This window comes from Penaeus vannamei, chromosome 15 (assembly GCF_042767895.1).
Source record: "Penaeus vannamei isolate JL-2024 chromosome 15, ASM4276789v1, whole genome shotgun sequence".
Classification (NCBI taxonomy): Eukaryota; Metazoa; Arthropoda; class Malacostraca; order Decapoda; family Penaeidae; genus Penaeus; species Penaeus vannamei.
This window is the reverse complement of record NC_091563.1, coordinates 39,741,134-39,758,633: the sequence shown is the minus strand read 5'-3', so window position 1 is coordinate 39,758,633 and position 17,500 is coordinate 39,741,134. Positions and strand designations below refer to the sequence as shown.

General features: G+C 37.6%; 2 protein-coding genes across 2 annotated transcripts in view; one reads left to right on the top strand and one right to left on the bottom strand.

Moving 5' to 3' along the window:
- Positions 1–9,048, top strand: part of Spt-I (serine palmitoyltransferase subunit I) — a 9,051-nt gene extending 3 nt beyond the window's left edge. The window contains exons 1-11 of the mRNA XM_027351128.2: positions 1–357; positions 1,301–1,405; positions 1,971–2,072; positions 3,322–3,487; positions 3,918–4,050; positions 4,366–4,495; positions 4,719–4,916; positions 5,150–5,314; positions 5,777–5,875; positions 6,448–6,552; positions 7,270–9,048. The exon at positions 1–357 is cut by the window's left edge and continues 3 nt beyond it. Coding sequence (XP_027206929.2) covers positions 310–357; positions 1,301–1,405; positions 1,971–2,072; positions 3,322–3,487; positions 3,918–4,050; positions 4,366–4,495; positions 4,719–4,916; positions 5,150–5,314; positions 5,777–5,875; positions 6,448–6,552; positions 7,270–7,437 — 1,419 coding nt within the window. The 5' untranslated portion in view covers positions 1–309 and the 3' untranslated portion in view covers positions 7,438–9,048. The remainder of the gene's footprint in view (positions 358–1,300; positions 1,406–1,970; positions 2,073–3,321; positions 3,488–3,917; positions 4,051–4,365; positions 4,496–4,718; positions 4,917–5,149; positions 5,315–5,776; positions 5,876–6,447; positions 6,553–7,269) is intronic.
- Positions 9,049–13,123: 4,075 nt separating this feature from the next.
- Positions 13,124–17,500, bottom strand: part of LOC113800358 (glutamate receptor ionotropic, delta-2-like) — a 17,142-nt gene continuing 12,765 nt past the window's right edge. The window contains exons 8-10 of the mRNA XM_070130245.1: positions 17,130–17,296; positions 14,902–15,037; positions 13,124–13,932 (exon numbers count right to left, since the gene is read on the bottom strand). Coding sequence (XP_069986346.1) covers positions 13,852–13,932; positions 14,902–15,037; positions 17,130–17,296 — 384 coding nt within the window. The 3' untranslated portion in view covers positions 13,124–13,851. The remainder of the gene's footprint in view (positions 13,933–14,901; positions 15,038–17,129; positions 17,297–17,500) is intronic.

Sequence of the window (17,500 nt, the reverse complement as noted above, 5' to 3'; positions counted from 1 at the left end):
ATCTCATCGAAGTCAACAAACTGTGCCGTCACCTGTTTTCCTCATCCGGGACACGAGAGGGAAATAATTCAGTGATTTCAGCATAAAATATCAGTCAAATTCTCCGTAATAACTTCTTGTGACGTCTGCTAATCACTCCTGATTACGAATGACTGGTGAATCATTCATGTGACTGATTATATACTTTATTTAAGAGTGATTTGTTCCTATAAGACTGACTGGTGACTCATGACTGTGACTGAGTGACTGTGACTGACTGACAGCTTCTCTCGCCTCGTTGACTGGTAAAAAAGGGCGGGGTTTTTCGTCATGGCCTCCCAGTGGAACGTTTATGAGAGTTTCCAGGCTCTGTTGCAGGTAATATGGCTTTTATTTTTATTTTTGGGAGGTTGGGTGGGTGTAGGACTATAAATTTTTTCGTCTGTCTTGGAGGAACCAAATTTTTCCCTTTCGTTTTTTATCTTCACTGTGTTTTTCTTTGCTTTGAGGGGCTGTTTATTTATTTTTCGTCTTTTTCACGTGCAAGAAGTACTTGTCCTAAAGAGCCTCCTCTGCCCCTGTTCAATGTACGAAACTATAAGATTAAAATGACGACCTATGCTTCTTGCTCTCTAGGGGGTAGTTCTCTCGGGTAATTTTATGTAGCTGTCTAGTCTTGGGATTATTATTCCATCTTTCAGTCGTCGATGCTGTAGTAGTGGGATTCTCTTGTTGATTTCCATCACAATTAATATAAATGAGAGTATTTAGTAATGTTTTCAAAGTGTCTTTAATACTCTGAGATTAAGGATACCGGTCCAGATTCGGCCATTTCTAGGAAATTCACAAACTTTGCCATATGAATATCCTTTGTCCCACCATATGACCATATATCCTTATCAGGAAATTTTTAGTATGATCTGAATCGTTATTTTTATGACTTATAACTCTCTCTCCCCCAGCATACGGTTTGTACGTTCATGAAAGGAATGAAAAAAATGGATGACCCTTTTCTGTGTTTTACCATTCTATATTTTAATATATATTACTATGCATTTCTTTAGATTCTTTGCTTTCCTTTACTTTATTTTTCTGTACATTTAATCTATACTTCACTGTTCATTTCTTTATCTTCCTGTAATTTTTGGTATAGGTCAAATACGCACTGCCGTCCAAACTTGCAATCAGTTCAGTGTATTTGCAGTATTCGGGTGTATGTTAAGAAATATGAAATTCACCGGTTTAATGTGTAATAGACCATCACAGTCCTCACATGGTTTTCTGCTGACTTTTATTTATATTACTAATCTTATGTCATCAGGCTGGGCCATACCATCTCGCTCTAGAGGGAGTCCTGGTGTTGTGCATCATATGGCTCTTCACCGCCAAGAAACAGCCCTCGAAGCTCGTCAGGCTGACCAAAAAGGTAAGAACGATGGGATTTTTCTCTGCTGCTGATTATTCAATTGGAAAGGTTATCAATTGATATCTTTAACAATGAGCTATCTTGTTTAGAATTTTATAGTAATTATTAAGAGTGTTGAAGTAACTATTCACTTGCCATACTGCATTCAGAATGAGATTTTCACATATTCTTGATTTGTTCTCTCCAGAGCCACTTGAAAATGTCTGTGCTTTATATTTAATCTTACAATCTAAAGTCAAAACTAATAGTTATATAGCATTAGGTAGAAGCCTCAGGGTCCATGCTTTGAGCTCTGGCAAAGGCTGATACACCTTATATTTTCTACAGAAATAGAACTAAGATTTATTCCTTCTTTGCTGATGCAGTGCCAGGATTTTATATAAGCTATGTGTTGCCAGTGGTTGACACCCAGTCATCTCATAGGAATTTACTATTTTTGTTAAATTTAGTTTGGAAGAGAGTATGAACTGTAATTATTAACTAAGTCTCTACTGGGTTTGTATCTGTAGGATTATGTACTGTTTATATAATTGAGAATTTACATATATATGATGTTTGTGATCAGGAGGAGGAAGAACTCATTGCTGAGTGGATGCCGGAGCCACTGGTGCCAAACCCTCCGCCAGAAGACCACCCAGCACTGCATACCCGCACTGTCTATGGAAAGGTAAATGCTGATGGAGTTTCAGGCTTGATTTTTTATGTTTTTTCAGCATTGTCACTCTAGTAATTGTCAATAGAAGTATGAGTATTTGTGGAACCTATTTTGTTATTCAGTTTTTCGTTGAAATTATTGAGAATTATTTTCCTAATTCATGGAAATGTGAGATGATATATTTGTGAAATTATTAATTCTCAGTTGCTAGTCTTGTTTTTGAAGCATATGAGTGTATGAGATTTAGGGACATTGTCAATATGTTTTGATAGTTACATTTTAGTCATTAGATACTTTAGGTATTTTAGTCATTAGATATCTCTTATGTCACCCCTAATGGCACATTCAGTAATTTTAGAAACTGATTTTTTTTTTCCTTGTTCTTGTTCATGATATACATTAACAGTCACAATTAAATATTTAGACACTATACTATTTGAAGGAATATTAAACATACCTGATAAAACATACTATAAGTAGGATGAGGATTTTTCCTTTATATTCAGGGGACAGTCATGGATAACCTTGTAAGTGTTTCATAACAATTGTTTTAATGAAACTGCCTTGCTAGAAAATGCTTTATTATTATGATTGCCTTCTGAGCTTATTGGATAATGATAATATTCAGTGGATAAAGGGGAAATATTCGACACCTATTTCACATAAATTTGTACAAATATTTTAAAACTTTTTCAAAGATATTGGGTCAGGAAATGGTACATTATTTGGTAGAGAATATGAATTATGGTATTTCTTGTGATGATATGTAATTTCTGATCAGAGATTGGTAACAGTTTCATAGGATGATATATATATTAATATTGATTAATTCTATGAAAAATAGTGTAACTAACATTTCCATTCATATAGGTACATATTTTAGTTTTAGATACACTAATATAAGGATTTTGAAATTTGTTGTTATGCACTTGCTCCTGCACAAGCACATGCAAATATTTTTTTGCAAAGCAACCTTTTATCAGTTATAAATTTTTGATGAATATACAAATTAATTGCACACACTTTGCACTTATGCACTTGTTCACTTATTTTTTATTCATTATTCTTGTTTTTTATGTAAATCAGAATTGTATGGAACTTTTGCAAGTATATGGAATTTTGATATGCCCTTTATCTTATAACTCTAAGAAAGTTTATTTACAGTTAATTAATAGTATTGATGCATTGGAAACTATATAAGAAAATAGGATATTTGCATTTTAGAATCATCTTACCCTAATAACCATTTACTTCTCTACAGGCTGGAAAGTATTTAGACCTAGGGAAAGGAGAGAAGTTACTGAACTTGGGTACACACAATTACCTTAACTTTGGAGAGCGTCCAGAGATTGAGAAAGCGGCACTAGAATGCCTCCACACCTATGGCGTAGGGTCTTGTGGGCCCCGTGGCTTCTATGGTACCACGAGTAAGTTTGCGAAGGGGTTTGGTTATCATAAATTAGCTCACTTTTTTCAGTTGAAAGGCCAGGATATGTAGGGTATGGATTTTGTGGTTTCCTGTAATATTGACTGTAAGAGTTTCAATTTTAGTAACCAAGAATCCTAGATAGCATGCCAATATCATACAAAGATGTATTCTTGGGTAGATTTTTGATTCAGTACCTCTTTTTTCCACAATGTTTTTCTTCAAATGTCTTTGTTAGAAAAATACTTATTTTAAATGCACTTTAGGCTGATCTTGGAAAGCTGTAAATCTAGAACTAGTGTCATATGAGAAATGAGAGTAGCCTCCATTGTCATGGCATATGTAGGTTCCATTAGTTGTAATTTTTTATTTTTACCAAAGTACAAAATAGATGAATTTGCTTGTAACAAGTCATCCTGTATCATTATTAGAGGTCCATCTTGAGCTTGAAGAAAGACTGGCAGAATACTTCAACTGTGAAATGGCAGTCCTCTATTCATATGGCTTCTCAACAAGTGCATCTGCAATCCCAGCTTACTCGAAGAGCGGTGACATTATATATGCGTAAGTGGCAAGCAGTCTGATAGCTCTTTTCATTGGAAGAAAAGAGCTGATTTTGATGACAGTTAAAGTTTACATTTATGGATAGAGGGCATTGTTTATTTGTCAGAATAATAGAGGTGAAGGAATTATCATAAAAGATAAAAGGTTACGAAGCAAGATGATAGAAGAAGTGTAATTTCAGGTGGGGTGTTTACTTTCTTTATAGTGGAGTTTTCTGTCTGATATGATTATAGGGTGATAGCTTCAATCCCATGATGGGGAATATCGGTTTAGATATTTAGATAGCTTTAGAGTTTTCAAAATTTCCATTCCCAGGGATGAGATGGTGAACTTCATTCTTCAGAGGGGCTTACAGGCCAGCAGGAGTCGCGTTGTATACTTCCGCCACAATGACATAAATCACCTTGAGGAACTTCTTGAAGAGCAAGTCAAGCAAGATAAGAAAGTAAATATATTTATTATTATTATTAGTGTTTATTTTTATTATTGTTTATTTGTTGCTTTACTAGTATTAAGTTATATATTTTCTTGGCCACATGAGAACCTTTTTGTAAGCTTAAGATTTTTTCTTTTTCCTATTCAGAAACATCTTTATTTTTTCTTATCTAGAAACATGTTTTTTTCTCATGTTCTAGCTGCTAACTCTTATGACTTATCAAAACCCTCAGGATCCCAGGAAAGCAAATGCAACTCGCAAGTTTCTGGTAGTGGAAGGCATTTACATGAACTCAGGCTTGATGTGTCCCCTTCCTGAACTGGTTAAGCTGCGTCAGAAGTACAAGCTGCGCCTCTTTATTGATGAGTCGATCACCTTTGGCACCCTGGGGAAGAACTGTCGAGGAATCACAGACCACTTTGATGTTCCGGTTAGTGTGTCTTTTTAACCGTAGGAAGTTTAGTGGGAATCCTTTTTCTTTTGCTTGCTTTGAGAAGTGGTGGATGGAAATTTATTAAAGTTATTATGTGTAATATGGTTGAAGTTGCTGCATATTTGTCTGATTTAGAAAGGCTATTGCATTTAGATGATGTAAATTTTTAGAGACAGGCTAAAAAATACCCAAGCAAATTTACGTAAAATTCAATCTTTCTTGGTGAACAGATGAAGGAAGTAGACATGATCATGGCCAGCCTGGAGACCTCTGCAGCCAGTACCGGCGGTTTTTGCGTGGGAACCAAGTTTGTGATTGACCACCAGAGGCTGTCGGGTCTTGGTTACTGTTTTTCTGCTTCCCTGCCACCAATGTTAGCAGCCACTTCCATCAAGGTTTGTGCTGAGTAATGCTTTGGATACGATATATGTTGATTGTTATTCTAAAGTGAGAGAATAAATTGTCCATCATTCAGATTTGAGAAGATTTGACTTGTCCCTAGATGGTGAATGGCATGATATAAACACAGAGGCATCACCACTACATTAATTAGTCATACTTTTGTGTTCAGAATCTAAATACTTTCTAGTATTCAGAATCAAGTTTGATTTCAATCTATCATTGTGTAGATCATTATAAGTAGTTCAGTGAATGAATAAAACAGTATAAAACAAATAGAAAAGATTGAGTATTGGCTGGCAGTGGCAACCTGTCAGGTGTTCCTTTTGACTGGTAGCCAACTGGTCAGCAAATAGTTAAAAACAAGTTTACAAGTCAATTTATTGTATTTATATAAACATTACCACATGAATAAAGATTAGCATACCCATTCCTTACTGCCCTTATTCCCATAACAGGTTGTAGACATCCTAGAGAAAGAAGGAGGTGACCTTGTTGCAGAGTTGCAAGACAAGTGTCGTCTGATGAACAACAAACTCAAGGGCCTTCCATCCAAGGTGATCATACTTTGCATTCTGATTTGGTGACGTACATTTTTATGTTAATTGTTATGTTTTTTTTTTTTTTTTTTTTTTTTATCACCACCATTGTTCTTACTATAGTTATTATTGGTGTTTTATTGATATTGATGATATCAATGTTGATTTTGATATTATTATTGTTATTATTATTTATTGTATGAATAATGATATCATTATTGCTGTTGTTGTTGGTGTTGTTATTGTTATTATTATTATTATTATTATTATTATTATTATTATTATTATTATTATTATTATTATTATTATTATTATTATTATTGTTGTTTGTTGTTATTATACTCATCATTAGTGTTATAATTATTCTCATTATTTCTACTTCTGAAGGGTTTTTGCCCATGGAAAGTTTTTGACCAATGATCCTCTCTGGGTGGTCCTTTTGAGCAATTTTTTTTAGATTTGATGGATTTTTTTTTTTTTTTTTCTCATGCAGGACAGTCTGGTGATTTCCGATCAGATTATTGTTATTATTATTATTTTTTAGATTTAATGGAAATGCATTTAAAAAAAAAATTCTTTCTGTCTTGCAGGTGACAGTCACCGGAGAAGACATCAGCCCAGTGAAACACCTTCGGCTGGTTGACTCCAGTGAAAGGGAAGTGGAGGAACAAATTCTCAGAGACATTGCGGAGAAGGTAGGCCTATCTGCTGGATGGCGGTTATGTGTGGTTGTATTCTTTGTCTCTTTCTTTTTCTTCTTTGATATGTTTTATTTTCTGTCTCTTCTTCTTGTCACTTTGCTTCTCTTCTCTTCCCATCTTCTTTTCTTTTTTATCTTTTCTTTTCCTTTTTTTGTCTTCTTTTACTTCTCTCCTCTCCTCTCCTCTCCTCTCTCCTCTACTTCTGTCCTCCTTCCTCCTCCTCTTCCTCCTCCACCTCCTCCTCTTCCTCCACCTCCGCCTCCTCCTCCTCTTCCTCCTTCTCCTCCTTCTCCTCCTCCTCCTTCCTCATCTTCATCCTCCTCCTTCCTCCTCTTCATCCTCCTCCTTCCTCCTCTTCCTCCTCCTACGTCCTTCTCTTCATCCTCCTACTTTCTTCTCCTCTCTCCTCCTCCTCCTCCTCCTCTTTTCTCTTCCTCTTCTTCCTCTTTCTCCTCTCTTCTTCCTCTCTCCTCCTCCTCTTCCTCTCTCTTCTCTCCTCCTACTCCTCCTCTCTCCTCCATCTCTCTGCTCTTCCCATTCTCTGATTATTTTTTCTTACTTGTTCATTTTCAATTTAAAAGTGAAATTGCAGGTTAATGGAAAAGATCCCAGGTAAATGAATTTGTATTTTGCCTTTTTACAGTATTCATAGAAATTTTTTATTTTTGTCTCAGATGAAATAATTGGGAAAATCTTTTCTCTCATCTGCAGGCCGAGAACTATGGCGTTGCACTGACTGTGTCCTCTTACCTGTGGGATAAGGAGGCCAATCCCCCCAAGCCTTCCATCCGCATCACAGTGAACAAGGACCTGACAGAGGATGAAGTCGAGAAGGCCTTGGATGCCATAACGAAGGCGGTGACAGATATCCTTGGGTAGAAGGTGCATGCGAGAGAGGCAGTGTTTTGTTTTTCTTCTTTTTTTGTTGTTCTTTTTTATCCTTGTTTGATTAGCTGAATTCCAAAATGAAGTGTTTTATGTTAGGCTTGGATGCTACTGTGTGTTTGCTGTAGACGAGGAAGATGAACGTTGGCTCATGGGATTGTTTAAATGGCGGAGGATTTCCAAAACGGCATTGACTTTTCCTTATTTTGCCTGAGCAGGGGTTGAATTAATGGGAAATATGCAATGCGAATGACAAGAAGGGATTACCATAAGAAAGTGTGCTAAGATTATCTAGAAAGTTGCGTTGTTGATATGTATTTAGCTGATACTGATAGGTTATGGAACGTTAGGGAAATATGCTAGAATTTGTAACTTTTCCGAATTGAAAATATGATTTTTAAAAGAGAGAGAGAGAGAGAAGGGATTAATGGTTAACAACCTACTTAAAATAAATGGAAAGAAGCATGTAACTCATTGTGAGTGGAATTCATTTGCACAAAAAATACTTGTGATTTATGATTGTAAATAATTGGGTTGACTGGTACGTTTGGAGGTGTTATCTCTTACAGTTGGAGCTTGATTCTTTGAAAAGACACAGTAACCAAAGTCTAGTATTAATATGTTTAAAGGTTGCAGTATTTGTGCAATAAACATCTGTCAAGATTGTATCAAGAATTATTGTTTCTACTATTTTTGTTTTTATCTTTTGCCATTAAAAGTGATCTTATTTCTCTGTAGTGTCTGCCAGTTTATGAACATAAACCAAGCTGAATTGAGGACATGATAGATTTTGTGTAATTAGTTATGGTTGATTTGTATGTCTTTTTTTTAATTATTGAAGATGAACATAACAAGGTAAACGCCAAAGAATTCTGTAGCAGGATATAATATGTATCGTACATTACTCCTTTCAAAGTAATATAACTGTTTCATGATAAAATAAACTTATAAAGACTAGTGGCTGTGCTATTACCTAATGGTAGCTTATTTGTGACATTTACATAAACGCACACAAAAGAGATGAGTGTTAAATAATGTCAGTAATATATATAGCTTGCTTATATAATTGTAATGAACCTATTTATGAGACTCACTTCATAGGTTATTTGAGGTCTGCCTAATTTACATATATTGTATGCAAGTTTTGCTTTATATTTAACAAATAGAGTTAGTGATATTAGAAACAAAAGGTTACTTGAAGTCTGCCTTTCCATGCATAACTATAACGAGTTTTGCCCTTTATTTTACAAATATTGTGAATGATATGTGAAATAAATGATATTGTATTTTTCCATTTATCTGCAAGCCAGTTGAGCCAATCATAACAATGGCTGAGTTAAGTATTTGCATCTGAGATTGTTTAATCTTTTATGGATTGCATTGGAGGGAAATTGTGTTGTTTTAATTTTGGAGATGCATTCAAATTTTCAACATTCCTTGCTTAGGCATTTTTACAAAGGTCATTGCATTATTTATGTTATATAATTTATTCCTGGGTTACACAATTTATGATACGGTGATTTAGTTTGTTTATAAGATATGATGACTGTGAATTTGAAGTTCAAACACTAAGAATGTAGTTTATTAATATAATTAATGGTAATTTTTTCATCATCTGCAATTTGGTTTTGTAATTTCAACACCTCTGAAAAATATTCAGCTTATTTAGTAAGCCAATTCATTTTGTATGTGAAATTAGATATGCTTGATTATTTGCATGTTGATGTCAACTGTGCACTTTTCCACCTCCACGTAGAATTTTGCACAAATATATGAGGCAAATTAATAGCTGTCACTTTTGGTCTTTCTTTGGTATTTGCGCACTTAAATATTCAACATATCACAGGAATGAATTTTGTGCATAGAGAGATGCCAGTTTATTAGAAAGCAGTAAGATAAGGAGTCCATATATTATTCTTTCACTCCTAATAAACCAGTGTCTTTCCATTAAGGATTTTTATTTATACACAGGCCTGCATGCTGGTAGTGAGAGCACATTTTTCTTCCATAGTTTAAGGAGGAATATTAAGAGAAGTGATTTTTGTATGTGGATTTTTGAAGTTATACGTGATTGTGCCATTTTGACTCAGGTGTCAGTCTTTTTTCATATTCAGTTTAAAATCATGAAAAGGAATGAATGTTCATGAGCAAATGAACAGAGACAGTTCTGTATGTCTGAGTCAGATTTTTCAATAATTAGATTAGGAGGAACCCCTTCTTTGTTCTCATTTTTTGTTTTTTGTTAAAAGTCTGCAAGATTTATTTCATTTTTTGTTTTTTGTTAAAAGTCTGCAAGATTTATTTATCTGTTTTTCTTTTGTGTTTCATATTTTTCCCTTCCTTATTTCTTCATTTTTTCAATCATGGAATCATTGTACCTGAATAATGGTTCAAGGTTATTGTATTTGTCTGGCACTTATCTCGTAAAAGATATGCTCTTAATTGTAATTGATACTCAAATACTTTCAACCAAGTTCTCAAGTTATTTCACAGCTGTAGATTTGGAGTCCATTTATAATGGAATGCAATCAAGGGTATTAATAAAACCTTTTTGTTTTATCAGTTCTATATTTAAAAAATTGAAGAAGTGGTCTTATTATATTATATAGCGTCCAGTATTTTACAAAAATGACAAAGCCAAGAGGATTTCCACTTCGAGAAAATGAAATTGATATCGGTCTCGTTATTATCATCCTCTTTTTTTAGTGGTGCCTTCTTAGATAATTAGAGGAATATCAGGGTGTTTTGCAAAGTATGAAAGTAGTAAACTAATATGCTTATGAAAAAAAGGTTATCTAGTTATATAATTCTATTACTGAAAGCTAGTGCCTATGTACAAGAAGTATACATTGTCTTTTATGTAATTATATAAATGTATTTTAATGAAAGGAAATCATTAATCATATAAATCCTTGAACATTATCTTTAATGAGCATTTTGAGAATTGTTTTGTAATATTAGGTTGTAAGCTTGGCATTTACGTTTAATTGATCTGATATGATAAATCTTATGTGAAATTATTGCTTGATTAGAACTCATTTCATTGCAGGATGTGCATTATGAATCCAAGTGCAGTTTATTACACTAGTCTTATGGATTTCTCTTTTCTAGTTTGCAATATGTAATCATAACTGAAGTGTTTAGAACTAAAAGGGTGGTTCCATCCAGATTTTATTTTATGTAAGTTGTAAGGTATAATTACCAATAAAATACTTAGCATGTGTATGTTTATACTCATTTTGCCCACAATGCCAAGGCAATTGCACATCTGTATGTACATGTGTAATTATACATATATTTACATAAATTTCCCCTTTGGGTTCTGGATACCTCCTTTTCTTTCTTTTTTATTATTTCTTGTGCTTCTTAACATGATATGTATATGAGATCTGTCTGTTATGTATGTGTCAATATAAATTTGATTTATGAATTTGGTTTTAATTTACATGATTCTTGGGGGAGAATGATAAAAAAGACCAGGAGGGGGAGGAGGAGGAAGAAGAGGACCTCAGGACCCCAGTGTATTTCTGACACAAGATACATTCATTACCGGTGAAATACATCTCTTGTTTTGTGAAGCTATGCATTCTCATTCACACCTTTATATATGTCAACGTGAATATGGTTCATTATCCATCATCATTCCCATTTTTATTTTTGTTTTTAAGAGAGGGATTATTATCACATTATAAATTTTTGATGAAAATTAAACCAATGAAACTGTAAGGTACCGAGAAAAATACACTTGAACAGTTTCAGTTACATTATAACGCAACTTTTTTGCAATTGGGCAGAAAGAAAACGAGATGATATACTGTGGTGGTCTCTTGTGATTATGAGAGTGACCGAGTGAGTGAGTGAATTACTAATTCAGTGAGTGTTGGGTGAGGACGAGAGCAACCCACAAACGCATTGAACTGTTCGTGAATATGAGTGAAAACTGACGCTGTGCTCAGGGTGCATTTGACTTCATGTGTGCGATGTGTTTCGTCATATTTACTGCGAGAAAAATGAGTGAAGTGAATTTGTGTGATGGACAGACAATGTATGGGAACATAGTTGTGTTACCTAAAAAACAAATGCCAGTGGCGCGATGGTACCAGAAATATTATACAGTGACATAGACTGAAAGAAATAAGCGTAATACATGCGCAATAAACTTTCGCAAAGTATCACACTGTTTAGGAAAAAAATGAGAATTATCTTACGGTGGCCTAATAATAGGAGGTGGGAATGTAATTGAACCTAAAACGTACATAATACTTGCCGCCAAATATAATAATATTCAATTAGAGCAAGGCCTTTAAAGAGCGGTGTTACCCTGTATTATAAGTACCATGGTTTAGACGAACAACTGCAATGGTCGAAAACTGGAATCAATACCTCAAGACGAGGGTGACGAAGGTCCAAATCTTGATCTTGAACGTTAGTGAAACAAAATCTGAGTGACATGACTAAGTCTAATACTCGAGGTCGTTGGGAATAACACTTGGTCTCAACCACTCCAACATCAGTCGGCGGGCGTCATTCTAAGCCGGAGATAGGCAAGTATGGCTTCAAACATGGCTTCAGACATGGCTTCAGACATGGCTCCCTGTCCACTATGTATCCACCCGGCCACAGGGAGATAAGGATTAAAGCATGGCGTTGGCTTCTTTAAACGCGAAGCCTTTTGGACGTCTAACGGTTACTATAAGCAGTGCCGTTATAGTTTGAATGAAGACTGGATTTTTATGGCGCCATTCGTAGGCCTATGGTGATTGTAGCATAAGATCTGGATATGAAATTCTTCAGGGGCAAAGCCAACAGAATAAGAGGGTACTTAAGGACTTTATGAGGTGAAAGGACAAGAAAAAAGAAAAGAAAAAAATGTATATTGTCAGCATTTTAAACGTTTGCAGGGAAACTCACTATACACGAACTAGGTTTAGGTCTCTCTCTCTCTCTCTCTCTCTCTCTCTCTCTCTCTCTCTCTCTCTCTCTCTCTCTCTCTCTCTCTCTCTCTCTCTCTCTCTCTCTCTCTCTCTCTCTCTCTCTCTCTCTCTCTCTCTCTCTCCCTCTCCCTCTCCCTCTCCTCTCTCCCTCTCCCTCTCTCCCTCTCCCTCTCTCTCTCTTCCCCTCTCTGTCGCTCTCTCTATCTCACTCTCCCTCCCTTCCTTCCTCTCTCCCTCTCTCTCTCTCGTTCTCTTTCTGTCTTTCTCTCTCTCTCGTTCTCTTTCTGTCTCTCTCTCTCTCTCTCTCTCCATATGTCAGTGCAGTAAAGTGTTTTGGCATTCCAGTAAAATTTTCTACACACGAAAAGGAACTTATTATATATATATATATATATATATATATATATATATATATATATATATATATATATATATATATATATATATATATATACTCCATCTGTACTTCTCAATTTTCCTTTGGAACAATGAATAATGATTAATTGTATATAAAATTAATAATAACCAATAGGTCTATTAATCTATCGAAGAATTTCTAAATTATTTCTAAATCACGTGGTTCTTTTAAAAATCTAATCTAAAAAGCAAATACAGTGCATCTTTACGCAATAAGCAACAATAAGTGTTGATTACATTATTTGTTGAAATGATATCTATTAAAAATTATATATCGCAGACGGGGAGAAAAATAAAAATTTTAATCATCACACATTTATTTCAAATTATTACCGTTACAATGTTAAGAGGATAAAACTACATCACTTGAATATATTCTACATTGCATTGTATTTGATTTAGGACTATATTATAAAATGCATAATATAACACGAAAAAACTCTGTTGATTTGGAAGTATAAAATGAAGAGAAATAATACAAGAAAAAAAAAAAAAAACGGAATAATGGGAGGCGAATGAAATGAAACGACACTCAAAACAAAACAATAAAACATATGAACAAAACGAAAAAGAAATAATAACTAAAAAAAACAACAACAAAAAACGGAAGCTTTACCCACGTGTAACTAAAGACTCCGGGAATCCTGCCAAAAACAAAATAGCATTGTGTGGTTTTGTTAGTACAGTTAAAATTTTTGTTTGTTATTCTACTGTTTCCAATATACATATTTTATCCACGAATAATTAATCAACTTATCAAACCGCGGATCTGTATCTAAAAAAAAATATATACAATAATCGTCTCTTTCTCTTATAATCTTGTCGAATGATAAAATAAAATAAATAAATATATAAAAAACAACAATAACTTTCTTTTATTATAATCATGACGAATTAAAAAATGAAATAATAATTTCTTTTATTCTAAACTTGTCGAATAAACGAATAAAAAACAACGACAATAATTTCCTTTTATATTATAATCTTGTCGAATAAAAACAACAACAATAATTTCCTTTTATCATAATCTCGTCGAATAAATGAATTAAACCAATATTTATATTTTGGTGACGATGATTTCCAGCAACAAGGCGAGAAGCGACAAGAGGAACCCGATGAGTAGGATGAAGAATGCCGCCTGGTGGAGGAAATAGGAACTACTTCATATTTACATTTTTTTCAGGGAAGAGGTGTCATGGCGTCATATTCTATTTTTTGGAAAAAGCACATGGGGTTTATTTTGATGACGGCACAAAAGTTACGGATTGCTATGTGAATATGGTCGATCATTTTTTTTTCTTTCAAATTTCAAAAAGGATGGAAATTAATTATTTTAATGGTTATATTTTCATTGAACAAGCATCAAAACAGACGCCATGACACCTCCTCGGGTTGCTACTGATCTAGCCTTCCCATTTCTTTTCATGAAAACATTCTGAAATTAGAATGACTTTTTTTTCTTGTTTGTTCCGAGTAATACATCTTTGTTCTTGATATATTAGATTTGTTTAAAATAGTATTATTTTAATATAATTATAGGTATACCGTTTTTATACTTTATATTATTGCAATATACTTATCATAATTTAGATCACTAATTCATAGTTATTTAGCATACTTAGAATGATTATCTCATACTTGGAATGTACTTACACAGATATAATTATCAGAATTTACTATATTATATATACATCAAATCATAATATACTCCATCATGCTTCCATAAAACCAAACATTTTCCTTAATACTACAAAAACTAATAAATAAATAAATAGATAAATAAATAGAATAAATAAGCCATAAAAAGTGATAATATATGAATAAACAAATAAAAGCAAAAACGAAAAAAAATATGAATAAATAAATAAAACAAAAAAGAAAAAAGTAATAATATATGAATAAATTAAAAACAGAAAAGATAAAATAATATCTGAATAGATAAATGAACGAATAAAGAAAAAAAAAATAAAAACAATATCGAAAAAAATCGAATGAATAATAAAACAATGAATAATAATAATAATAATAATAATAATAATAATAATAATAATAATGATAATAATAATAATAACAATATCGAAAAAAAAACGAAACTAAAAACCCTAACCTGCAGGTGCTCGAGGGTGATCGCCGAGGGACCGCCGGCCACGCCCTTCCTGGAGGAGGAGGTCGTCCTCGACACCTTCTGCACCTCGTCCTGGGCCCACTTGTTGACCAGGCCGGCCGAGATCATGCGACCCAGCCTTCAGGAGGGGGTGGAGGGGGAGGTGAAGGGAGGGAGGAGGGGTGAAGGAGGGGGAGGTGGGGGTGGAGGTGAAGGGAGGGGAGGGGTGGAGGGGGAGGTGGGGGTGTGAAGGGAGGGAGGTGGAGGGGGGTGGGTGGAAGATGGAGGGGGAGGAGGGAAGGAGAAAGGGGGTGAAGGGAGGGGGAAGGTGGGGCAGATGGAGGGGGATGAAGGGGGGAGGAGGGGAAGAGGGAGAGGAGGGGAGGTGAGTAACAGGGGATTGGGGGGGGGGTGGAGATGGGGGAGAGGGAGGGGGATGGGAGGAGGGAGAAGGGGAAGGGGGGGTGATGGTGGGGAGAATGGGAAGGGAGGGGAAATCAAGAAGAGGGAAGGGGAAGGGGGAAGGGGGTGGATAGAAGAAAAAGATGTAAATGCGGTGTTGATATTGTAATTTTAGTTGGTATATACACTTAAACCCCTGAGGATAGAAGGTCTCTATTCCTCCTCCTCCTTCTTCGTCTCCCCCTCCCCCTCCAGCTCCTTCTCATGCTCCTCTTCCTTCTCCTTCTCTTCCTCTTCCCCCTCCTTCTCCTCCTCCTCCTCCCCCCCTCCTTCTCCTCCTCCCTTTCTTCCTCTTCCTCCTACTCCTTCTCCTCCTCCCCCTCCTCCCTTTCTTCCTCTTCCTCCTCACTCCTTCTCCTCCTCCGTCCTTCTTCCTTCTCCCCCACTCACTTCTGACTGAAGTCCCCAAGGAAGGGCGCCCCGGAGTAGCAGGCGATGCCGTAGCCCTGAAAGTAGAAGACCTCCTTCTCCTCCTCCTCCTCCGTCTCTCCTTCCTCCCTTTCTTCCTCTTCCTCCTACTCCTTCTCCCCTTCCCCCTCCTCCGTCTCCCCTCTCCTCCTCCTCTCTTTCGTCCTCTTCCTCCTCCTATTCCCCCACTCACAACTAATTGAAGACCACAAGGAAGACCGCCCTCTCCCCCATCGTCCTTTTCTTCTCCCCCTCCTTCTCCCCCTCCTCCCTTTCGTCCTCTCCACACCACACCTCCACCTCCTCCAATTCCTCCTCTCCCCCACCAACACTCTCCCCCCACTCACATCTGATTGAAAACCCCAAGGAAGGGCGCCCCGGAGTAGCAGGCGATGCCGTAGCCCTGAGGGTAGAAGACCTCCTTCTCCTCTCCTCCTCCTCCGTCTCCCCCTCCCCCTCCTCCCCTCCTCCCTTTCTTCCTATCCCCTCCATTCCTCCACTCACATCTGATTAAAAACCCCGAGGAAGGGCGCCCCGGAGTAGCAGGCGATGCCGTAGCCCTGGGGGTAGAAGGTCTGCCGTCCGAAGTAGAACTCGTCTCTCCCTCCCCCTCCTCCCTTTCGTCCTCTCCACACCACACCTCCACCTCCTCCAATTCCTCCTCTCCCCCCACTCACATCTGATTGAAAACCCCAAGGAAGGGCGCCCCGGAGTAGCAGGCGATGCCGTAGCCCTGAGGGTAGAAGACCTCCTTCTCCTCCTCCTCCTCCTCCGTCTCCCCCTCCCCCCCTCCTCCCCCTCCTCCCTTTCTTCCCCTTCCTCCTCCTATTCCTCCACTCACATCTGATTAAAAACCCCGAGGAAGGGCGCCCCGGAGTAGCAGGCGATGCCGTAGCCCTGGGGGTAGAAGGTCTGCCGTCCGAAGTAGAACCTCTGATGCTCCCCCCCCCTCCTCCCTTTTCGTCCTCTCCACACCACACCTCCACCTCCTCCAATTCCTCCTCTCGCCCCACTCACATCTGATTGAAGACCCCGAGGAAGGGCGCCCCGGAGTAGCAGGCGATGCCGTAGCCCTGAGGGTAGAAGACCTCCTCCTCCTCCTCCCTCCTCCTCCGTCTCTCCCCTCTCTCCCCCCTCCTCCCCCTCCTCCCTTTCTTCCCCCTTCCTCCTCCTATTCCTCCACTCACATCTGATTAAAAACCCCAGTGAAGGGCGCCCCGGAAGTAGCAAAGGCGATGCCGTAGCCCTGGGGAGTAGAAGACCTCCTTCTCCTCACATCCTCCTCCTCTGCGTCTTCCTCCCCCTCCCCCTCTCCTCCCTCCTCCCTTTTCTCCCCTTCCTCCTCCTATTCCTCCACTCACATCTGATTGAAGACCCCAAGGAAGGGCGCCCCGGAATAGCAGGCGATGCCGTAGCCCTGGGGGTAGAAGGTCTGCCGTCCGAAGTAGAACTCGTCTCTCCCTCGCTGGGCGGCGCGGATCTTGGAGTTGAGTTCGGGGTTCACGAACACGAACTTCTCCGATTGGATCTGGAAGAGGGGGGAGAGGTTTCAGGGGGGTTCACAAGGGGGGTTCATGGGGGTGGGGGTCAGTTGAGGGGGGCAGTTAGAGGTTTCCAGGGGGGAGGGTTCAGTTCAGGTTCACGAACACGAACTTCTCCGGTTGGATCTGGAATGGGGGGTGAGAGGTTTGAGGGGTGTGTGTGTTCAGTCAGGGGTCGTCATGGGGGGGGG